Below are 24,179 nucleotides of genomic sequence, written 5' to 3' on the forward strand. Positions count from 1 at the left end.
TTAAAAGCATCTCAGCGGAAGTGGAGGACGCTGTGGAAGTGGGGGCAGAGAGGAAGGGGCGGTGGCGGGGGGGAACATGGGAGAGGAACAGGAAGTCGTTTGTGGCTGCCTTGCAAATAGACGCCCAGCGGTTCCAGTCCACGGATGCTTTGCGTGGGCACGGAGAATGCAGAACCCTGGCTGGCATATTTCTCCATAAATTCCCAGCTAGAGAGACCCTCTCTGCAAGCCTCACTTGGATGCAGTATTTTAGAACAGATGATTCCTACCAGGAGACCATGAGCATTTGAGGTCCTCAGGGGGAAGGGGTGGCATTTAAGCTTTCTTTTTTTTTTTAAACAGAAAAACCACTTTGAAGATAGGTAGGGTTGGGTGTTCTTGTGGCCCACGTGCTGGAGCCCTTGGCGCATAAGCTTTCCCAGTACTTTTTCTTTCCTTTCCTCTCTGTTTGGAGCTGGGGAAGCATCTCTCCTCTGGATATGCCACCACGGGTTCCCAACGACAGAATGGAGAGTTGAGGGTGACCCACGGATTCAGCTCGTCGAAACTCTACAGAGGAAGAAGGGTGACCCAGGAGCATCCGGGACCCGAAGGGCCGGGACAGACCTTAGCCACCCCCTCCCACTTCTCTCTTGATAACTCCCTCCCCAGGGTCTTCAGCAACTTGTGGCAGAGCTGGGGTTAGAATTTGAGACTCCTGATTTCAGTTCAGTGCTTTCTTTCCCCCCCACCCTCCCCAGAGCTCCATGCTTTCTCTGCAGCCTGCCGGCCAGGGCGCAACTTATACCGTCAGGCAGGAGAATGAAACTCCGGTGTAACCTGATCGGGAAGAGTGCGGGGTGAACTTCCACCCCAGAGCGATGTTCTCATCAGCGTGGAACTGATGCTTGACCTTCCACCATTAGAGATTCATTCCTTTGTCACTTGGAGGTGAGGCCGGCTTCCAGAGTCTCCTCCTGAAATTTACGTACCTCTGGGAAGGCCGCCCATGGCTGACAGCTAGCAACCCGCTTGGGCTGTTTCTCCAGGAGAGGTGATAGCTGATGGTGGTAGGGGTGGAGGGGAAGGCGGGGCAGAGAGATATGAAACTCGCTGAAGCAGGAGGACAGAGCCGGGACTGGGGTGAGAACGGGTCCTCCCTGCTGTGGACTTTGCATACGTGCCACCACCCACCTGCCCACTACACGTAGGACAGAACGTGACCAGATACACTGGTGGGAAATTCCTGTCCCCGAGGCATGAGCAAATGTTTGGAAACTGAAAAGGGAAAGACAGGGCCGCCCACCCACCTGCCCTCTGAGTAGGCCCAGCCCGAGCCATCGACACTGGGGCAGGTCCCCTCTGCTCCCCCAGGGCGTCGTTTGCATGGATTGACCTGCATGGGCGCTTTCATCCGTGGCTGAAGAACGGAGGTGCTTGTGCTGTTATTTTGTGATTGGAAGACGGACAGGCGAAGAGACCGCGGCGGCGGAGGGGATGGGGTGTGATATGTGTTCCACCCTGCCACGGGGCCTTGTGTCCTGGCAGGTGAACGGAAGGGTTAGGGTCAGAAACGGAAAGGGCCGTTTCCCCAGAAGGCTCAGCGAGACTCAGAGCACGAGAAGGGAGCCTGGGGGCTCGGCAGGTCTTCCCCAGCTGCTGCGTGCCGTCGGGAATTGCCAGGCGCACAGGGAGACGGCAGCCCCCACGGCCATCAGCTTCCTCCTGAGGAACGTCGAGAACGCGGGCCAGGGCAAGGCTCCGGGAAGCAAGTTCGAGGTTCCTGGACGTTGACCGAGGGGAGCAGAGAGGAAGAGGGAGACTCAGCGGAGTGCGCGCAGTGTGGTCCTGCAGGGCCCCCTGGAGACTCTGAGGAGGCTCTTTGGGGGGCTAGGGCACTCTAAGGGATTCTCTGCCGCGTGAGGTTTCAAGAAGAGGAACTTTGGACCATTGTTACTTAGTCGTGACACAGGGTGGAGTGGCCTGGCTATACTGGGGTTCCTCTCACACCAGCCGAGCCCTGCCTGAGATGCTGATAGACAAAAATGCCTCTGATCCCGGGACAGGAAAGGAGCCCTCGGTCCTGCTTAGAGAAAGCCCAGTAGTTCATGGGTGCAACCTCCTTCTTCCCCACCCAGGTCAAGGCCATGATTTTACAGGACTGGAAACTTTGTCCCAAACTCAGCTTGGGAAAGGGCAGAGTTTTCAGGGACTGCATTATCCAATCAGGAGAAGAAAGGGGGAAGCCTACCCTTGTCTTATGAACTTGAGGGTAAAATGAGGCGGAAGGAGGGGGATGAGGTTTGCTCAGAGCCTCCCAGCCGGAAACCGTGACCTGAACCTTCCAGGGCTGGTTTATGGGACAGCGGGGAAAGATACAGGTGGAGATTTGTTTCAAAAAGAAAAGGCCGTCTTCGCAGGCTGCAGAAGAGGGTGCGTGTATAAGGTGTATAAGCAAAGTTGTTCTGATGTCATTCTCCCCCTCTTGCTCCGCCATCCACCTGCCAAAGTGCCGACTCCTTCCTTCCTGCCTGTGATTAATCCCAGTTTGTTCGGGATGCAGTCACTGAGTCCTGAAGCTGTTGCGTGGTAGATGTGGCCACTTGCATAAGCTGAGTTTTCCAGAAGTTAAGGGAAAAGGGCAATGTCCTCCATACCTGCCAGTATGGTATGTGACCCAGGGTGACACCACTCAGGGCAGTTACTAAGCAGACGTGACGGAAAGGGCTGCCGCAAGAATGCGGTTTGATAGGTGCCATTTAGATGGAGTGGCCCTGTCTCAAGCCATCGCCCGGTTGACGGATACTGGGCCTCTGGGGGCGTTCTGTCCGGAGAGTCGAACAGAGCAGCAGATGCAGTTTTGCAGAGTGAAGTTGGTCACGTCCACACCCAGCACACCGTCGTACCCGTTTACTGAGGTGTGTACAATGCACCTGGCTCTGGGTCAGGCCTGCTGCACCAGCCTGACCCACCTTTGTTTTCTTTTTTAAATTGAAGTAGAGTTGATTTACAATGTTGTGTTAATTTCTGCTCTAGCAAAGCGATTCAGTTATATATATATATTTTTTCTTTTTAAAATTCTCTCCATTATGGTTTATTACAGGATATTGAATATAGCTCCCTGTGCTCTACATTAGGACTTTGTTGTTTATCTACTTTGTATGTAATGGTTTTCACCTGCTCACCCCAACCTCCCACTCCGTCCTGCCCCCCTCCCCCTCCCCCTTGGCAACCCCAGGTCTGCTCTCTCTGTCTGTGAGTCTGTTTCTGTTTTGTAGGTAGGTTCATTTGTGTCATATTTGAGATTCCACATATAAGTGATATCATATGGTATTTGTCTTTCTGTCTGACTTTCTTCACTTAGTATGATCATCTCTAAGTCTGTCCATGTTGCTGAAAATGGCATTATTTCATTCTTTTTTATGGCTGAGTGGTATTCCATCGTATGTATATGTACCACATCTTCTTTGTCTGTTCATCTGTTGATGGACATTTAGGTTGCTTTCCATGACCTGGCTATTGTAAATAGTGCTGCAATGAACATTGGGGTGCATGTATCTTTTTGAATTATGGTTTTCTCTGGGTATATGCCCAGGAGTGGGATTGCTGGATCATATGGTAGCTCTATTTTTAGTTTTCGGAGGAACCTCCATGCTGTTCTCTATAGAGGCTGCACCAACTTACATTCCCACCACCAGTGTAGGAGCGTTCCCTTTCCTCCGCACCCTCTCCAGCATTTGTTATTTGCAGACTTTTAAACGATGGCCATTCTGACCGGCGTGAGGTGCTACCTCACCGTAGTTTTGATTTGCATTTCTCTAATAATTAGTGACACTGAGCAGCTTTTCGTGTGCCCATTCGGCCCACCTCTTTTTGCAGGTGGGGACTTCGGGGCTCAGAGAAGTGGAGCGATGTGCCCAAAGGCGCAGAGGAAAGTATCAGAATCTGGATGTAAAACCAGGTCTGTGCTCTTCCTCCTGGTGGAGTTGTGGAGAGGCATGGGCTCTAGGCTGTGTTCAGTCCCCCGCTAGGAGCGTGCTCACCTCTGGGCTTGGTGTGTGGACTCAGTGCCTGGCCTGCAGTCACTGCTCTGAGGTCCCCAGCCTCCCCCTCCTCCCGTGAGGCCCTAGGAGAGAAGCAGCGTGTCCACGGGAGAGGCCCTTAGCTTTTCCAGAATATTTCCATCCCAGGAGAGGGAAGCCCTTCCCTCCGGAAGCCACGGCTGCATTTGAATTAAACGGATACCCGGACGGTCCATGGAACCGAAGCCACTCTGTGCTTGTCCTTGCCGTGTGATTTTTAAATGTCACCCAACCTGTATGCAGTTTTTCCCATGGAATAACCCTGAGAGATATGTGAGGATGAAAGCTGATTTTTGTTTTCCCCACAGGTGCATCAGCCCCAGAGTGCACCGCTCCTGGTAGGATGAGAACTCTGGCCGGCTTCGCCAGCAACCCAGCTGGCCGCTGTCTGGACCATCGCCCGCGGCCAACGTTGTGTACTGGGGACAGCACATTCGTCTGAATAAATTTTGAAGCCAAGACGCATGAGACAGGTATAAATGCTATTTGCACGTACCTGGAGACATAAAATGAGGCAGGCAAGCGATTTTTGGGTAACCTGCCAATTTGCGCGATTCACGCATCGATACGGATCGCTGAGACCTGATAGGGTTGTAATTGACCAGAGCCCCGCAGCCTGGGCTGTCAAGGAATTCACTGGTTCTCCCATTGAGCTCTGCTCCTGAAATCAAGTGATGACTCTTTATAACGACCGCTTGGTGACGACTTTGAGACCGCTCAAGTCAAACAGGACGCTTTAAAAAAATGGAATCTGCCCTTTGACCTCTGGAGAGCCCTAATCCTGGCCCAGTGCTGGAGTGACCATTGTAATGAACGTTAGCTGCAGGCCCCCTTTGTAAATCTCCGACTGGACAGGAATGGACCTTCCATTTGATCACTCTGACACGTCGGGGGAGAGTGTGTCCCACTCCTCAGCCTTTGTTTTGGTCACATCAGAGTTGAGTTTTGGTTTGAGATGCATGTGAGCGGCCTTTGGTGTTACGTGGGTGTGGTTAGAAACGTAATTCATGCCAGACATAAAAAGGACAAGGCAGAAAGGGGATGTGGGGCTTGTCTCATGCAAACCCCTTCTTTTAAAGAAGAGGCAGGGGGCTCAGAGAGGGAAAGTGACTTCCTCAAAGCCACCCAGCTGTTGAACGACAGAGCTGGGACTAGAGCACAGATCCGATGGCCCCGGCAGTGATGTTCTTCCTCCGTATCACGCCGTTACCGTCCCACGTGGATAGACGTGGTCTTCTCCGGAGAGATGCTGGGAAGGAAACGCACTTTTCTTAGAACGCTATTTCCTAGGAAATGTGCTTAATGCTTTATCTGCATTGGTTCATTTTATTCTCCCAATGCATCTGCCAGAGAACGATCACCAGGCAGCCACTTTTATACCGATGGAGAGGCTACCTACTGGTCTATAAGACCACAAAGCCCAGGCCCTTTCTCCCAGGCTCTGGCCAAAGGTCTCTCCTTCCTTTTGCTTCTTCTTTCCTTGGCCTCTCTCACACTTTCAGGCATCCTCTGATAGCCTGAAATGGGAGGTTTTAAGTGGTGTAAGGTTTCCTTGGGTTAAGGGGTCACGGGTGGGTCACATCTTATGGGCAAGTCTGAACATGACAAATGTTATCTCAAAAGGGACCAAACAAGACTCCTCTGGGAAGTGGAGGTTGTGGTTTTCCAGGTGGCGGGTTTCTATCAGGCCCCGTGAAAAGTGGCAGTGGCAGCCTGCCTCCAAGCCAGGCTCTCCTTCCGGCACGGCCTTCTGGAAGGAACGGGAAATGAAGGTGGCCCCGAAGGCCTGAGTATCCTCTGTGGCCACTGCACCTAAGTGGCAGGTAATTGATGCCTACTTTTTTTTTTTTTCTTTTTTGTCTTTATTATTTTTCAGACTATAGAGCCTCTTGGTAACATCCAATTCATGCCCGGCTGCCTAGACTTGGAATCAATCTGGTTTCCCTCTAGGGAAAAATACCCCATGTCTCAGCCCATCTCGTGAACACTTTGCCAGGCTGTAGAGCTCTTGGTGTAGAAATGCCTTTTGTTTTTTTTAATTTTTATTTTTATTTATTTATTTATTTATTTATTTTGTGGTATGCGGGCCTCCCTCTGTTGTGGCCTCTCCCGTCGCGGAGCACAGGCCCCGGACGCGCAGGCCCGGCGGCCATGGCTCACGGGCCCAGCCGCTCCGCGGCATGTGGGATCCTCCCGGACCGGGGCGCGAACCCGGTTCCCCTGCATCGGCAGGCGGACGCGCAACCACTGCGCCACCAGGGAAGCCCAGAAATGCCTTTTAAACAAGGATCGTGTCTTTTATTTCATGGATCTTCCCCCTCAAGTGCTTAATCCAGGGCTTTGAATGCAGTAACTATTTTTGTACTCGACATTGGAATAGCAGAGGGGAAGGAAGGCTGGATGTGCACCTTCCAAGGGTTCAGGCTACACTCTGAGGAATCAAATTTTGGAAAGGATCTGGCAATGTATATTCACATGATATCACTTTTGGGAAACTGTCGTCTGGAAGCAAAGCTCCTGTTTATAAGGGTGTAGGCAAAAGAACATTTATTGCAAAATTGCTTAGAGTGACAGACATTCAAGATACTTAGAATGACTCGAAAATCCATCAGTAGGGTGCTGGTTTACGAAAGCATGGCTTATCCACACAGTGAGACGTTTTACAGCTTTTAAAAATAATAACTTGGATTTACATGTAATAACATGGAAAGGAGTCTATAATACACTGTGTAACAAAGAAACCAAGTTGCTGAGCCATGTCTATTATTCCACGTCTATACAACACGTATACAGAGTTTCAATGTACGATTTCACGACTTTACCATGGTGTGAAAGTGATCCGCGTTCAGTAGGAGCCATACTTTGAATGTTGAGTTTTGATCCTTTCCCAGGCTAGCGATAGGCAGGGAAACCCTCCCTCGTGATGCTGGGCAGTGGCGGTGACCAGGTCTCCCCGTCAGCCCCGAGATCACAGTAAACAGCCGAGGTACTTACAACCGTTCGGTACTCAGACAGCCGTTCTGTGTTTCACTTTCGGTTCAGTATGCAATACATTACATGGTGTATTTGACACTTTATTATAAAATAGGCCTTGGGTGAGATGATTTTGCCCAACCGTAGGCTAATGTAAGTGTTCTGAGCATGTTTAAGGTAGGTAGAGCTAAGCTGTGATGTTTGGGAGGGTTAAGTGTATTAAGCACACTTTCGACTTATGACATTTTCCATCTGGGAGGGTTTTATCAGGAGGTAACCCCATTGTAAGTCAAGGAAGATCTATTCGTACGTTTGCATGAGAAACAAATGGAGGATACACAGCAAAATGTTAGTATCACCGTAGAGGGGTAATATTTTACATTAAAAAAAATCTAGCAGAGGTTTATATTAAAGAAAAAACCCTTGGGGAATGGAAGAAATAGATCAGGGTGGTTAACTGGTCCAGAAAGCAAACAGGTGGAATTAAGCAGAGCTTTCTTTGCCGCCTCCATTCTCTGTGCACCTTCAGGTAGGGCCACCCCTGAAACTCCAGAGATCAGCCCTGCGCTAGGGCAGGTCACAGTGTGTTATATGCTCCAAGAGGCATCAGTACTTAATGCTTTTGGGAGGCCAAGGCTGCGAAACTTCCCATCCATAAAAGTTTTGGAAGCACACAAGAACTTTGGTATCTTGATAAAGAAGGTGTCCCCAGCCTTACCTGAATGGAGGCTACTATGCTTCTGGTCCAGGCCTTAAAGCATCCAGGGTCTCCCTGTCCACATCAATAGACAGTTCTTGCAGGGCCTTCCTGACTATAAGCCATTTATTATAGCTGTATTTAACCTATAAGAACCAATCCATATGACCTCTGATAGTACCTGAATCCATAACCACCTCCTCCTGGAAGATAGGTCATCAGGGTAGGGCTGTCTTTTCATCTTTTAGTCCAGAATGCCTGGCACAGTGCTTGGCTACTGTAGTGGTTGTTGTATAAGGGCTAATGGAAGAAAATGTGTGTTAAGTTACTGCACCAGATAGACTGAGTTGATTTCTAGCTGGCTTTGGGGGGACTCAGGAGAGATTTTCCAGAAAAAGCCAAGCCTTTATGAAAGACTTGAAAAAGAGGAAAGGAGTGGCGTGTACAACTTCCACCAAGAAGAAAAAGCTGATTTTTGTTGTGACAGCATTTTAGAAAGAATATTTTAGTGTCTTTAAGGGCTCTGCTACCGTGTCCCTCTTCTGCTTTCTCCAGAGAAGTCTGGGTTCCATCGTAGGCCACTGAGAAAATGTCTGGAGTCCTTCTGAGTCCTTCTCACCCTGAGAGAAAGGCAGGTAAAAATAGTCTAGCTTTTCAGGGGCCTAAAACACCAAGGATTAAGCTCTGAATGCAGAACTACTAAGAAAATGCCTTCCAAATAGAGTGAGAATAAACAGTCAAACCAAACAGTATCATATCCAGCACAAAACCACAATGAGTTGATTCAATCAGACATTATCCGAGCAAGGAAGAAATAACATTCCAGTTTTAATGGCAAGAGGGAAAAAAAAAAAAAAAAGGGAAGAAACCCAAATTACTTTGCAGGCGTTGGTGGCACTCTTACAAGTTGTTTTTCGGAACACAGATTAAGAAATAATTCAGCCTTGGGTTGGGGAGAATTGGGACTGCAGAGGCTTTTGTGCAGGAGAACTTCCCAGGTGTGGGGGGCTGTCTGGAGGCTCAGCCAGGTAGTCGGCTGCTGCAGCCTTGGCTTGTCTCCCATCTCCCAGAAGACACGAAGCACACTGCTGGGTTCGCTGCTGGGAGGTGGTGATGGATAACGGCTGTGGCCTGATTCTTGAGGAGCCATGGATTCACTGCAGCGTGTCTCGGCCATATGTGAGCCCTGGCCACGTGTGAGGTTCCCTGAGGAGGAAGAGGGGGAAGACACGCGATATTTCTTACACAGCCCCTTTGATTGAAGCAACCACACTTGAACAAGCTAGAATCTGGGCTTTCCCAGGCAGTATGGTCGGCAGGTCGGAGAAACGGCATCCTGGCCCCCAGGCACTGGATTTTGGGAGGCAGCAGAGGAACGGTTGGTTGGCTCCTGGAGTAGAGCTACTACACACAGTCTTCGGCTTCCGGAGGCCCGGGAGGAGATGATTATGGGGTTGCAGCTTGGGGTGGATGGAAGTCCAGAGGCCTCGCTCAACCTTCCAGGGTTTGCAGCTCTGCTACAACAGCTACACCAAATCATTAGTCCACCTGAAACCTTCTAGTGACAGGAGACTGAATTTCTCTGCGGCATCTCATACGGCGGGATAACTTGTCCAGTTATAGACCTCCGCCAAGGTTTCGTAACAACCTCTACACGCTCAACCAACCACCGCACAGCTTCACGCTCTCAAGAACCTCCTGGTCCTCAAGAACCTCTGTGTTAGGGCTGGATAACGTGGGGGTTGTTGTAGTTCTGGGGGGACTCGCCTGTGACTTGGGGATCTTTCTCTGCGGGTCTTTTAATCTCCTCCAAATATCCTTATCCAACTCTCCTCAACCATGACTACCTGTTAGCATCATCCAGGGACTTAAAAAAAAAAATCCGGACGCCTAGCCCTCACTAGATCGTAGTCTCTGGGGGTGGGACCAGAGCACTGGCATTTCTAGAACTCCCCGGACGATTCTCAACGAGGCTGAGAAGCACCCCCTTGTTCCTGGAACCTGGGTAGCCTCTGGAGGACCCTGCCGGCATCCTGGATTCGCATGCCGCCTCTACCACCGGGGCAGTTCTCTGTGTCTCTGTGTCACCTGTTTTGACGTGGGGACAGTGACAGCATCTCTCTACCTCAAAGAGTTGTCGAAAGAACTTCACGAGGACACATCTGGGCAAGTCTCCAGCACATAAGGGCTCTATCAAGTTTAACTCGGAGCCTAGCACAGTGCCTAGCAAATGTTAGCACAATGTCCGTGGTCTGACCATAAGCCAGGCATTGTTTTAAGCATTTTACACGTACTATTCAATACATTTTGTCGCACTGAAGATCTAGCGTAAGAAAAATGACATAAGCAAAATGTGTCTTCGGGACCTCTTTACCCAGTAGGACCTACTGTCCAGACCACTCATTTAACTCACATCCTGGAGAACACCCTGTACTCCTTGTCATACGTCCTTTTGCCTCCCAGCAGAGTCCTTTCCAAAGCTCTTCTACAAAAGTTCTCTCTGTGTCAAAGCCTCCAGGGTGATTAAATTAAGACCTGTTCAACGGTCATTCCAGTATCTTTTGTTGCCTATTGCTAAGCCCAGGGCCTTTTCATGAGCTAGGTATATAAGTGATGCCCAGTAAGTTCTTTGTGGAATGACTAAATCTTGCAAAAGACTATGTGACATACCTGTGCAAAAGAGAAGGAGAAAGACCGAATTCTTGTGAACAGTGGGGATGGTGAGAAAACGCTACGGCAAAATGCCCACTCTGTGCTAGGCACTTTTTATGCATCATGAATTTTCACAACTCCAGGAGACGGGTATCCAGGTAATCTTTTGCTGTGTAGCAAATTACCCCCAAACTTAGTCTCTTAAAAGTAACAGTTATTTTGCTTGTGGATTTGTAAAGAGGTGGGAGCGTAGAAGGGGCAACTCCTCTCTGCTCCAAGGTGGCTCTGCAGAGGACAGGAGTGTCCACTTTCAGGTCCGCTCAGTCTTGTCCTCCAGTCACTCTGGAGCCACCCTGGTGGCCTGGCCTCCTCAGGCACCGCCCCAGGCTGGCTCGGGGTTGGATGGGTTGGACTAGAAGACTCTTTGCTATGAGAATACAGCTCTCCATCTCAGCCTCTCCACTCCCCATTCCAAGGGGAGCCGTGCTTGGGGAGAAGCCAAGCCAAGCAAAAGATTTCAACAGAGAATGGAGGAAACACACCCACTGAGGTTCTCATAGCAACATAATCACGCACAGGCAGCAGCCTATTTCGGTGGGAGCTTGTCTGAGCTTCCCTCCCCGGCCCGGTTAGTCACAGAATGGATGCACTGCACAGGCTGCAGCAGCGTGAGGTGGGGTAGCGTGGGGAGAGAGCGCTGGACTGGAAGCCAGGGGGCTGGGGAGCTGCTCTGAGATGCTCCGTCAGCTAGCTGATGGATCACAGACACGTGTCCTCTCTCTGATCTCGGGGTCCTTATCCGTAAAATGAGAGGATAGGACTGAAGAACTGGGAAGATCCTTTCTGGTTTCCGTTGACTGTACCAGTACTGAGCCTCTCTTGGTAGGAGATCAGATGTCTCAAGATCTCTTGTCTCTGAGAAGGATGCTTAGAGAAAATGGGGTTCAAGAGGGTGAAGGTCACTCCTGAGATTCAGCTCATTTGCCCCCCACCACCTTCTGTGCGTTGGCAGGATGTGAAAGGGAAGGAGAATGACCAGGTGTTGCCAGACTCTGCTCGCTCGCCCTGAACACGCGTCCAGGTTTGTGGTCTGAGAGAGGAGAAGGTTAAGGAGGTTAAGGTCGTTCTTTCATTTAAATGTACTCCTTCCTCAACACACACACACTCACACACACTCACACATACACATACACATGCAAACTCACACATACACACACACTCAAATACACACGCACACACTCACACATACACACTCACACATACACACACACTCACACATACACACACATATGCACACACTCACACATACACACTCACACATATGCACACACTCACACATACACACACACATACACACTCACACATACACACACACATACACTCACACTCACACATACACACACACTCAAATACACACGCACACACTCACACACATACACACACACTCACACACACACACACACTCACCCATTAACTCAACCCTCTTGCCCACTCTCCGTCCCCTTCTCTCCTCTCCCTCCCCCACTTATTGCAATGTAGCCTCTCTTTCCCGAGGACCAGGTGATGGCAACGTCCTTAGATCCTGGCCCATTTCTTCAATGGACTCAGGTTAGTTGAGGACAGTCAGGCTCACACCTCCTGGCTGTCAGAGGTGACGTTAAATAACAAATAGGGCGCGCGTGCAGGACTGCTCTGCCTAGGTAAGCACAGGGGTGAAGTGCAGAGAGCCAGGATGCCCAAGGAGCCCCTTTTAGGTCCCTGCCCTTGACTTGTGAACTGAAAGCTTGAAAGTGCAGCTGTCTTCGAAGGAGTCAGCCCCAGAGGCCTGTTGTAGTGGGGGACACAGAGCGCCCCCCCCCGTTTTGTTCCCCACCCGCCTGACAGATGGCCAGTAAGACAGAGAAAAAGAAGCTCTCAAAGTGAAGACAGGAATGCATTGTATAAAAATTCACACCCTCTGCTGCCGCCCAAACTCCCTTAAAAAAGGATCAAGAGAATCCTAATGGGTACGTGACATCCTCCCTCTCTCCCATAAAAGGGACTTCAAAATCTGGTGATGCTGGGGGAGGGGTGAGGAGGGAGAAGAGAGATGTGTGGGCAGGGGGCTGCCAGGGAAGACCGGGGTGGGGGGAGCGCGGCGGAAAGCTCGCCCATCTGACTTTCGCCCACCCTCTTTCCCAGGCCACCTCTGGCTGAACCTTGGTCCCACCCTCTCGGCCTGGGCGAGGCTTGGAGCCCCAGGCCCTTGGAGAGGGAGAGCGGGAGAAAAAAGGGGTCCTGGTACCACACGTAGCCCTAGAGTTGAAAGAGTGAAGGACCCTCCGCACCCAGGCATCCACCCCGTGGCTCCCCAAACCCCAAACGCGGAGGGAGGATGCAGGAATGGGCAGCGGAGCCGGAGAGCTGGGGCGGGGGGGGGGGGCTGGGATGGGGGCGAGGTGACCCGTGGCCCAGCCTTGCCCAGGGCCCGTCCGCGGTGGGAGGACGCACACCGGGTCCGGGGACCGGCCGGAGCCCAGCCCCGGCGCCTGCCTTCTCTGAGCCTCGCGCGTGGCCCGGCTGCGTCCGCGCAGCCCTCGCCCCCCGCTCCCCGACCCTCCCCCAGCAAGTTGTCCACGGCGCCCGGGAGTGGAGGCGGCCCAGAGACCCCCGGAGCCCGGCGAGGGGGCGGCCCGGGGCGCGGGGGCCCTCGGCCCGCGCCCAGCAGCACCTCCCGCCCGGCCCAACCTCCTCCCCGCCCCCACTCACCGGCTCAGCCCCCGGGAGGGACGCGCAGGAAGCGTGTTGCTTCGCCCGCCGATCGGCAGAAGTTGCGAGGAGTTGTCGGCTGCCTGGGCCGGCCGGACTTTGCGAGCAGCCGGCGAGGAGCCGCCGCCGCCGCCGCCGCCGCCGCCTCCGCGGAGCCTTCGGGGCTCCCGCCCTCCTGCCCGGCCCGCAGCGCGGGTGGAGAGAGGCGGGGAGGGGGTCGCGGGCGCGGCAGGAGCTCGAAACGGTGTGAAGGAATCCGAAGCCGATGCGAAGGGAGGAAAATAAACCAAAGTGGAGGCTGCAGGAGAGAGGCTCCACCGTGGTGGATGGTACCGGCTGACGCTCCGGCGGAGGGACGGGGCTGGGCTTTTATTTTATTTTTGTTTCCTCCCATTTTCCCTCTCTCTCTCTTTTAAAGCGACACCAGCTCTCTCCCTCGGCGCCGTCTCTGTATCGCCAAACCCTTGCCGGCGCTTATGGGCATGAAACACTCCTCCCGCTGTCTGCTCCTAAGGAGGAAGATGGCGGAGAACGCGGCCGAGAGCACCGAGGTAAGGAGGCGAGAGGCCGGGCTCCGCGACCCCGCCGCCGCCGGGACCCCCGCGCCGCGCGCCGCCGCCGCCGCCGCCGCCGCTCCGCACCTGGTGCCAAACTTTCCCGGCTCCATCCCGCTCGCTTCTGCCGGCCGTGTGCGCGTGTGTGCGCGCGTGTGTGTGCGCGCGTGTGTGTGTGTGTGTGTGCGCTGGGTGCGGGAAAGACAGTGCCTGTCTCAGGCCCCCTCCCTCTTGAAAATGCAAAAGAGTCGCTCTCACCCCAGCTCCCTCTCCTGCCCCCCGCTGCTCGCTTTCCACCCCCCACCCCCAAGTCCCAAACCCTGGGCGGCCGCGCTCCCCTGCCCTCCCCTCTGGGCTCCGTTAGGGCTCCAGAGTGCCGGCTGCAGCCGGATCGGGATGGGTGATCCGGGGGCCAGGTCTGCTCCCTGCGGCGCCTTGACCGTCGCCGGCCGGCCGCTGCCTCGGCGTTACCCGTCAAGCTCGAGCTCTGGGTCCCCGCAGCACCGCGGAGGGCTCCGGGCCGCGGGGACGGGGCTCGGGGAGGGGGGCCCCGCCGCGCCGCGCCGCGCCGGGCTGGCACGTGGGCACCGCCAACAGACCCTCGCGCCCAGACCCGGGCCGGGGAGAGGTCTGCCCTCCGGCACCTACGGGCCGCGTCTGGGATGCTAATCCCGGGGAGGGAGCTCGGGCCGTGGCCACCTTCAGGACCAGGGACAGCGCCCGCGCCGGCAGCAGCCGAGCCCACGCGGGCCGTGGGGCCTGCGCGCCGCGCTGCAGCGGGAAGTGGGTCCGCAGCCGCCCGTCCCGCGGCAGTTCCCAGGAGGTCGCTCTAGCTCCGCAAATTGCGCTCTCGTCCCCCGCCTCCGGCAGCCCAGCGGCTGCCCTTTCTGTACTCTGGAGTTGGCTCGGAGCCGCAAAGACTGGAGGCTGCGTTCCCTGGCCTCGCTCTGACCCCGCTGTCATTACAACTGGGTTAGCCCGTAGGCTCTGGGCACCTGTAGTCACGAAGGGGATCCGCGTGGGCAGCCCCCTTACCTTCGTGGAGGAACGGTGCGCCGGGGGGGGGCGCGGAGTGGGGTATGTGTGTGAAGATCATCCCTTACTCGGTGGCAGGAAAAAGGCAGAGAGCAAATTCCCGGGCTCTATTAATAGCCGGGTGTCTGGTGGGGCTGCCGTGCCCTTCACATATGGTTACCCATATGCAGCGTGGGGCGGGATGGAGGGGTGGCACGGGGATTGTCCCTCTGTCTTGCTGGGTTGCAGAAAGGGGCAGAGACCCCTCCCCATCTTCTTCCCTCGAGGTCTGAACTGCAGCTACCCCCTAACCCCACCGCGTAGGCAGCAAAGCTTTTAAAACCCCCGTTCTCTGTCTGAGAAACTAGAAGCAGCATGCATCTGGCAACTGTCGATTTCGAAACAAACACGCTCTCGGGGAGAACAGTGGGGTGTTCGGGAGCTAATGCCGTCGCCTTGAGTTAGGGCAAAGCATGCGCGCCTGCGGTCCCCTCGCCACTTCCTCTCCCCCGCCCCCAGGCGAGCAGACACTCAGAATGATGTGTAGTGCAAGGCAGAGAGCTAGCATTAGCAGTCCCCTCGCCCTCCTCCCTTCCATCGCCCACCTGCAGAATGGGCGTCTAAAACTAGCGCAAAGTCCAGGCTGCACTTCTGTAATCTGTTGGACCAGCGGGCACGTAGCAGTCCCTGCAGCCGTGTGGCTGGAGCGCTAGAAGCAAGAAACAGCTTCTCTCTGCCCATCCCCCTACCGCTCGGCTTCTAAAAAAAAAAAAAAAAAAAGTTTTCGCAGGTCTCTAGCCGCCCCCCTCCCCACCCGGGCACTCCGGTTGTTGCGCCGGGTCTGGGTGCAGACCCCGGCCAGGTTCCGCAGTGTGCACGGCGATGTGAGCTTCCCCACCTCGGCCCGGGTTCAAGGAGTCCGGAGCAGGCAGAACGACGCGCGCCAGGCTATTTTTACATGCTTCCCCCGCAGCTCCGAGCTCCCCCTTCTCGGCAGTTGCACATGCCAGCTCTGCTCAAGGCATCAATGAAAACAGCAGTATAGGCGGCCGAGCTCCTGCGAGCAAAAAAAAGAAAAAAGAAAAAAGAAAAAAAAAAACAACCCCACGTCGAACGCCTGGCACAAAGTAGGAGGGGCAGATCCAGCTGGAGCTCCGGGAAGGGGAGTGAGTCTGGGGTTCAGTTCTTCACAGCTTCCCCTGAGAAGGGGAAGAATTCAGACTTGGTCAAACGTGCCCAATGGAGGCATCCAGGCGGCGTGACAATCACTTGGTTTTCTTCCAGGAACTGGCTGTTTTTGGAATGAGCCAGGACTAGAGCAGTACTTCCAAAAGTGGGGTGTTGTGGGTCTGCCTGCATTTATGGTGAGAGAGAGGGAGGCAAGGATGCCTCTGTGGGGTGTGTGTGTGTGTGTGTGTGTGTGTGTGTGTGTGTGTGTATGTGTGTGTGTGTGTATGTGTGTGTGTGTGTGTTGTGTCTATGGTGGTAGCGCTCCTTGTTTTTAATTCAACACATCTTTATCAAACACTGACTCTGTGCCAGGAATGATTAGGCTCTCGAGATCCAAAGATGAAGACACCAGGCTCCTGCCCTCAGGGAGCTCACAGTCTGGTGGACGGTCGTGCCGGATGGTCCAGATAGTTCGGTAGTACCTTTTCCTGCCTTTCCTTGGTGTGGTTTACAAGCACTTTATCTCATTTTATCCTCACCATAATCCTGTGAGATGAGCAAAGATTAGTTTTCATTTCTTAGCCCCATTTTACAGGTGAGGATGCTGAGGCTGAGAGGTCCAGCAAGTTCTGAAAGTTACCTGGTCAGCTAGGACAGACAACCTTGGAGCACAGACTGCTTCCACTTCTGATTCACTGCCCTTTGCCCGACATTGCTACTTCTATTCTTTTATGATTATTATTATTTTGGCTGCACTGTGCAGCATGAGGTGTCTTAGTTCCCCGACCAGGGATCGAACCCATGCCCCCTGCAGTGGACGCAATGATTCTTACCCACTGGACCGCCAGGGAGGTCCCTACGTGACTTCTAAAAAGATGCCACGTTTGGATGGGAGCAGGAGAGAGGGATAGGGAGAGAGGATGTTTGGGAAGGGAGAGATGCGGTGTTGGGACAGGCAAGGGTGACAGGGAGAAGGTGACCTCTCACAAGGTTTTGAGGGAGAGATATTCTAATCCTTAGGCAGAAAGGAGAGAGTGGGGAACAAAACTACCTGCTTGTGAGCAGAGCCTCCCTTGACCAGTGAAGTTTGGAGCTGGGGTGGGGGCGGGGAGCATCCAGGGTGCAGGCTGGGTGGGCACGGTGAGTTCCGTTTCCGCCTTTTCTGGCTCTGTCCCTCAGAGGCACTTCTCCTCCTCAGCCGAGGGCATCATCCCCTGCTCCGCCTGTGTCATTAGAAACCTTCTACTGTCTGGTCTCCTTCCTAGCCCGCTGTCCGTGCAGAGGCCACCACCCTCACCCTGCCCTCACTAAGGCAACAGCCTCTCTCCTGTTGTCCTCTTCTCTAATCCAGCCCTCGATGGGCTTTCAGAAGTACAAACCTGCTCATGATCAGACATTGCTTTCAAAACTTACCATGTCGCCCTGTTGCCTTTAGGACACAGGATAAAGCCCATTTCCTTAGCCCTTCAGTACCTGCCCCATGCAGTTCTCTGCAAACACTGACTTCATGGCCTGAATGCCTTTGTGCTTCCTGGTTCCTCTACCTGGGCTACTCTACCCACCCCTCTTCTCTCTGGAAACAAAAGATCTTCCTCAACCAGCAAGACCCAGTTCAAAGGTCTCTTCCTCTGAGCAGCCTTCCCAGATCGGCCGTTTATCCTCCACCCCATGGAGAGTGAGTTTTCCTTCTCCTTCTTCTGTGTTCCTAACACCTGTCTCTCGCTTTTCCTATCACAAGATAATTGGCTTTTTTTAAAACATCTTTATTGAAGTATCATTGCTTTACAGTGGTGTGTTAGTTTCTGCTGTATCACAAAGTGAATCAGTTATACATATACACACGTTCCCATATTTCTTCCCTCTTGCGTCTCCCTCCCTCCCACCCTCCCTATCCCACCCCTCTAGGTGGTCACAGAGCACCAAGCTGATCTCCCATTGGCTTTTTATATGTCTATTTCTTCAGTTGGATAATGAACTTTTGGCGGGGGGAGGGTGTCTACCCTGTTCTTAACGCTGTGCCTGACACAGAGTACATTAAAAATACTAACAAATGTTGACTGATTCATGGGTTTATGAACAAGCTCGTGAGCCTTCTGGGTGTTAATCACTCACGGCTTTCTGAAAATTGGGCTTTTCCCATCTCCCACTCCTGTGCTTAGGTTATTGTGGACCCCGAAAACTCAGGAAGTGAGTAGAGTTTCTGGGAATCGAGGTGCTGCAAAGCTCAAAGCATGGGTACCCTTTGGTTGCCTGTGTACCTGCTTAATAGTCCATTATTACTGACTCTTCCCATGGGGTGTTTGTGTGAATAGCAGATAAATGGGTTAATCGCAATGCCCAGTTATGAACCCTGGGGGATGATGGACCCTTCTGAGCTTCTGCTTGCTTTACTGGTTCTCGGCGAAAGCCTGGTGCATTATTTACGGTGCGACTCCCTGATTGGGGTTTTCGCACCTCAAAGGAGAACCCCCAGGGGTGAGAAAACAGTTGTAGCAAAGGAGTCATTTTGGAGACTGGTTTTTCAATGTGCTATTGACTTACTGGCCTGGGGAGAGAGAATAATTATGGGCCGGGAAAATTCCTACAATAGGACAGTGGGGTTAGGGTACCAGTGGGTGCTGCCCCGTGAGTTATGGGGAGAACTGGGCTGAATTCCGACGTGGTGTACGTTGGTGGTTTTGGCTCAGGGTTTTCGGCCCAAGCATGTGGTCCTATAGCACAAAGGTGAGGGGAGGAGAAGAAAGAGGGCAAGAGGAGGCTGGACCCAGGCCCGCTTCTCTGGGGTCTGCATCGTGTCTCTTTCCGACGAGCGTGGGGCCCTGGAGCCAGACTGCCTGGCTTTACACTGAACTCAGTGGACGTGTTGTTGTGATGAACAAGTCCCCGAACCCCTCTGGGCCTTGTACGGCTGTTGCGATGATTGGATGAATTAATTCGTGCGAAGGGTTTAGAGCGTGGTGAGCTCCCGAGGCCTGCAGGATGTCAACCTGTCAGCTTTTAGCAGTCACGCCAGAAAAGTGCCAGCTGGATGAACTCTCCTACTTCCTCATTTCTCCAGCTGAAATGATCGCCAAACCACAGTCTACATCCCTCAGGAAGCACGGATTTCAGCCCTGAACCGAGCTCAGGAGAATTAAGAAGATGCCCACGTGCCTTTTGCGCCCCCCGCCCCCGAGAGCTTTGGCTCTTCAGAGAGTCCTCCGTTGGCTTTTGGCTGTCAAAAAGGGTGAAACCACACTCCAGTCTCTGACTCGGGAGTGGGTTTCCTTTCCTCCTCGGTGCTAACTGCGATGTGACGTGATTATCACATTCCAGCGGGGAACATGCAAAAATCTGTAAAAACAGCACTTACACCTTGGAGTCTACGGTGCCAGCAGGAAAAAATGGGCAGTGTGGCAAGATGTGAGCTGCCAAGGTAACTGGAAGTGGTATTGTGTTGCTGTGTGACAGGCAGGCGTGTTGTCCCATTGTGCACCGACTTGGCGAGAGGAGGGGGAGCGCGGGCGGGAAGCGCCCTCCGGAAGGTCACTCTGTCCGCGCTTCCAGCCCTGAGCCCACTTCCTGCACCCACGACGCAGTTGGCCCCTTGGTTGCTTGTTACAGAGCTTCACAGGAGGCAACTTCCCCAAACCCCTGTGCATCTCAAGAGTCAGGAAGTTAGTTCTTCCTTAGGTCTGAGCTCCATCTCTTCCATTGCAGTTGGAGTCACCTTGGTTTCTGTTATTCTAAAAGGAGATTAAAAACCGTCTGGTTGCCTTTGCATTTGGGGCTGCAGGAGGGGTGTCTCACCCTCTTTACCAGCCTCTGTTCGGAGTGATTCCAACCCAGTCCTCTGAAATTCTGGATTAGCCAGGAGAGGCGTGTTTGAGAAGACATGCCCCTCCAGTGGTACCCGGTCCGCTGGATATTTCACACCTCAAACGGCTTTTCTCCTTCACTTGTTAGTAGAAGTCCCTCAGGCATCACGGCTTTCTCACCCATTTGTAATGGGTGACCCATAAGCAAAGATATCTCTCTCTTTTTTTTTTTTTTTTCCGGTATGCGGGCCTCTCACTGTTGTGGCCTCTCCCGTTGCGGAGCACAGGCTCCGGACGCGCAGGCTCAGCGGCCATGGCTCACGGGCCCAGCTTTTTTTTTTTTTTGTGGTATGCGGGCCTCCCTCTGTTGTGGCCTCTCCCGTTGCGGAGCACAGGCTCCGGACGCGCAGGCTCAGCGGCCATGGCTCACGGGCCCAGCCGCTCCGCGGCATGTGGGATCCTCCCAGACCGGGGCACGAACCCGCGTCCCCTGCAGCAGCAGGCGGACTCTCAACCACTGCGCCACCAGGGAAGCCCAGCAAAGATCTCTTTTTAAAGTGTAATTTTATAAGAGCAAACAGCTCGATGTATACATTTTCATAAAGTCATAGAATCTTAGAGCGGGATGGGAACTTCAGATCATTCAAATTAAGAGATGGGAAAACATTCCCAATATCAGAGTGTTTCGGTGTTGGTGTCAGGTGCATGTTTCCTCTTTTAGGTCAATGCCATTTCTACCTCCTTTAGCACCGGCTTGACTGTTTTTACATTTGGTGCTAATTTTCTGGTATATCCTGATATGTAATATCGAAAACCAGTGTTTCCCTACGTAAGATCTAAGAATTGTGCATAGCAAGATCTCTCTCCTTTTCGTACGACACGTAAAATGCTTCGGCATATATCGTCTTGTTCAATGGGTGCCGTCATACATTACATACATACACACATATGTTACATCCTGTACATCATACACAATATGTCAAGTTACATATTATTCCCATCGTACAGATGAAGAAACCAAAGCACGGAAAGTTAGTGTTATGGCCCAAGATCCCACGGCTAGTAAATGATGGAACTCAAACTCTGGTTTTCTAGCCACTGAGACCTCTGCTTTTTCCAGTCCACCGGGCTGTGAAGACAGCAGAAGGAACAGAGTAGACACTTAAAATACAAAGAGAAAGAATGGAGAAATTAACAGGAGAAACAAAGAATGGTGGATTGGGAAGAAACCGAGGAAAAGATACCAGCCCCGGCTCTCTTCTCCTGCTCTCAGTTCGCACTGCTATGCCCCGTGGGTGGTGGGGACCCGGTATAACTTGTGGCCAGGACAGTCCTTGTTCCTCCCGGATGTCCCTGGGTCCGGGAGTCCTAGCTGGTGGGCCAGGCAAAACCCCTGACTAACAAAGTATACCTTTTTGGAAGCTGGACCGAGGCCACCGTGTTCAACCTGAACTCTCATCCAGCTTCTTGCATGGGATGAAATGAATAGCAGAGACTTCAGGACAGGAACTTGGTTTTTTAAATTTATCTTTGTAGTTTTATTTCATTGTCTAGGGCTCGTGCAACAAAGTGCCACAAACTGGGGGGCTTAAATAACTGAAATTTATTCTCTCACAGTTCTGAAGGCCAGATGTCTGAATCCAGGCGTCAGCAGGGTGGGCTCCTGCTGGAGGTTCTTAGGGGGAGATCTGTTCCCTGACTCTTTCCCCGCTTCTGGTGCTTGTCAGCTATGCTCTGGCTGGTAGACACAGCACTGCCTCTCTGCCTCCATCTTCACGTGGCCTTTTCTCCTACGTGTGTCTGTATCTCTTCTTCTTCTAAGGACACGAGTCATATTGAATCAGTGCCCGCCCTGTCCAGTATGGCGTCGTCTTAATCCGATTACATCAGCGAGGTTCTTGTTTACAAATGAGGTCAAATTCACAGGTAACAGGGGTTAGGGCTTCAATACATCTTTTGAGGGGACTTGATTCAACTCATAACGTCATCCAACATGGTGCCCACACGTAGTAGGTCTGAGTAGAGAGTGGCTGGCAGATGGCAACGAATCTGTAAAGAGGGCTCAGAATAGTTGCAGAGCCAGTGAAGGTTGTCTCTCTCCTTTAAGTCTCTCTCCTGCTTCTCGCCCACTGTGCGCCTTTTGCCCACTGTTTCCGCAGAACCTTGGTCAGGCCCCCTTTCCTTGAGTTGCGGCAAAATTATAACAACAGCTGCCATTTCCACGTCCCTATTTTGTGTTGGGCGCGCTGTTCAGTGCTTCGTATGCATTGCCTTGTTTAATTTACGCAACATTACAAAGCAACTCTTCTTATTCCCATTTTGTAGTTGAAGAAGTGGAAACTCACGGGGGTTGGTTGTCTTGACGAAGATTATAGGACCAGTAAGTAGTCCTGTACTACAGTCCTGCTGCTGACTGGGGCCTCTTCCCCCTCTTTTATTCACATCCCCAGCGGGAAGCTTGTCCTCACTTTTGCCCACACCAGGTCCCACCCACTGAGAGCCTCTTGGGGGCTGGAAGGAACTGGTAAACGTCCATGTGTGGGAGAGAGCGGAGGCTGGCTGGAGCCTGCCAGCCTGTACCCGGCTCCTCGTGTTCAATCCCCTTGTCCTCCCGGCGGATTTGCTTTCTATCGTTGCCAGACAATTATTGTAGTGGTAGCATTGCGAGCCCATTCCTAGCTTCCGTGAAGCGCTATTCTGGAGGACAGGAGCGGTAAGGACTTTCTCGGCACCTTCCAAACAGTTAAGCCACGTGGGTCACTGGCTTCTGGGCCTGAGGCAGTTTTGTGCAGAGGCTCGGGGCGCAGGCCCTGGGGCTCGTGCCTGGCTGCAGACCTCAGCCGGGCTGGGTCCTGGCGTGCACGCGTTACACCGTCATCTGTGCCCGGTATCATCACCTGTGTCGTGGCGGTAGCACCTTATCCCGCGGAGCTATTATGAGGGTTAAATGAGTGACTTCGTGTGAAGCGCACGTAGGTACACGGCAGATGCTCAAGATGAGCTACGATTTATCATCCGGGCTTCTCCGGTGGTGTCTCAAGGGGCGGGGGGCGCACAGATGAATAAGGGGCCTCCACTGGTGACGTGATGGACTCACTGATCCAAACGTTCTCAGGAGGGACAGGGTTCTCCATGCCCCCGCGGGCTGGCCTGCCCTATTCCACACGCACACTCAGCGTTGGGGGCCAGGGCTCCGGTGTTCGCAATGTCCACGGCAGGAAAACAAAACCTCACGGAGACCCTAGGGATGGAGCGGAGTGGTGGGGGCAGATGGGCACCCGCCTCAGACCTCTTGGCCTCCTCCGGGCGCCCCCCAAGCCCTGCCGCTGGGACAGGAGCCACTCCTACTGCTGGGTAACTGGATTGATGTTCCTCTCATTGCTACAGAGGGAGAACTAGGCCTGGCGGGAGGCGAGGAGGACAGAGGCGTCGCCCAGGCAGGCGCCGCGAATCGGGCGAGGAGGACAGAGGCGTCGCCCAGGCAGGCGCCGCAAATCGGGTGTTAACTACCGAGTTAAACACTCTGTCCTCTTGGCCACGAATCCAATAAAAGGACGTTCAGCCAGGGTGAGGCCCGACCAGAGCGTGGTAGAGCTGAGACCAAACCACTATAAAGGGAACGGGCGATTAGCAAATCCCTCCTTCTGGTCCCCACCTGTGGCTCTCTTGTGAAGGATCATCTCTTGTTAGCTGAAGGGAAGGAAAGGGGTGGCCTTTAACAGCTGGGGCTGCCAGAAAATGAGAGGCTGCAATTCCCCCAGACGCATTGCCTCCAAGGGCTTCATCTCGCCCTGACAGGCAGTTATGACAGCACTTCTCTACGGAGATGCGGTCAGAGAATCCCACAAAAATGACTGCAGCCCATCACGAGGCTAAACGGATCCTAATTAAGGGATGTTCTCTGTTAACGTGCATCAGTGCAGTTCTCGCCTTCAGGTGCCTAGCGGGGAAGCGATGAATATTTAGTGAACGAATAAAGGAAATGAACTCGCACATCGCACGTACACCAGCCAGCTTCCTTTTGTTACAGAGTCTGTCTGCCCCCGGCTCTCCGGAGTGAAGGCCGCGGTTCCCAGCGTGCAGTCGGGGAGGGTTTTGGAGGCAGACGTGAGTTTGAGTCTCATCCTCATCCCTCTGGGATTAACACCCATTTTTATTATCCGTGAAGATTAAATACAATCACAGGAGAAGACTGAAAAAAGAAACTCGACCCATGTTTTCACCTTTTGCCTCCTGTTGTAACTTTGCGTTTATTTGCTTAGATTTTGTTTTGCTTCTGGGGGGCAATTTTTTGGGTTAGGGCTTCAATACATCTTTTGAGGGGACTTGATTCAACTCATAACGTCATCCAACATGGTGCCCACACGTAGTAGGTCTGAGTAGAGAGTGGCTGGCAGATGGCAACGAATCTGTAAAGAGGGCTCAGAATAGTTGCAGAGCCAGTGAAGGTTGTCTCTCTCCTTTAAGTCTCTCTCCTGCTTCTCGCCCACTGTGCGCCTTTTGCCCACTGTTT

At 53.0% G+C, this 24,179-nt stretch overlaps 1 protein-coding gene across 1 annotated transcript in view; it reads left to right on the plus strand.

Annotated features, from left to right (window-relative positions):
• The window catches only part of PRMT8 (protein arginine methyltransferase 8), a 173,533-nt gene that overhangs the window by 72,034 nt on the left and 77,320 nt on the right, over positions 1–24,179 (plus strand). Inside the window, exons 3-4 of the mRNA XM_024129211.3 lie at positions 4,370–4,534; positions 13,550–13,682. Coding sequence (XP_023984979.1) covers positions 13,608–13,682 — 75 coding nt within the window. The 5' untranslated portion in view covers positions 4,370–4,534; positions 13,550–13,607. The remainder of the gene's footprint in view (positions 1–4,369; positions 4,535–13,549; positions 13,683–24,179) is intronic.

This window comes from Physeter macrocephalus, chromosome 6 (genome assembly GCF_002837175.3).
Source record: "Physeter macrocephalus isolate SW-GA chromosome 6, ASM283717v5, whole genome shotgun sequence".
Classification (NCBI taxonomy): domain Eukaryota; kingdom Metazoa; phylum Chordata; class Mammalia; order Artiodactyla; family Physeteridae; genus Physeter; species Physeter macrocephalus.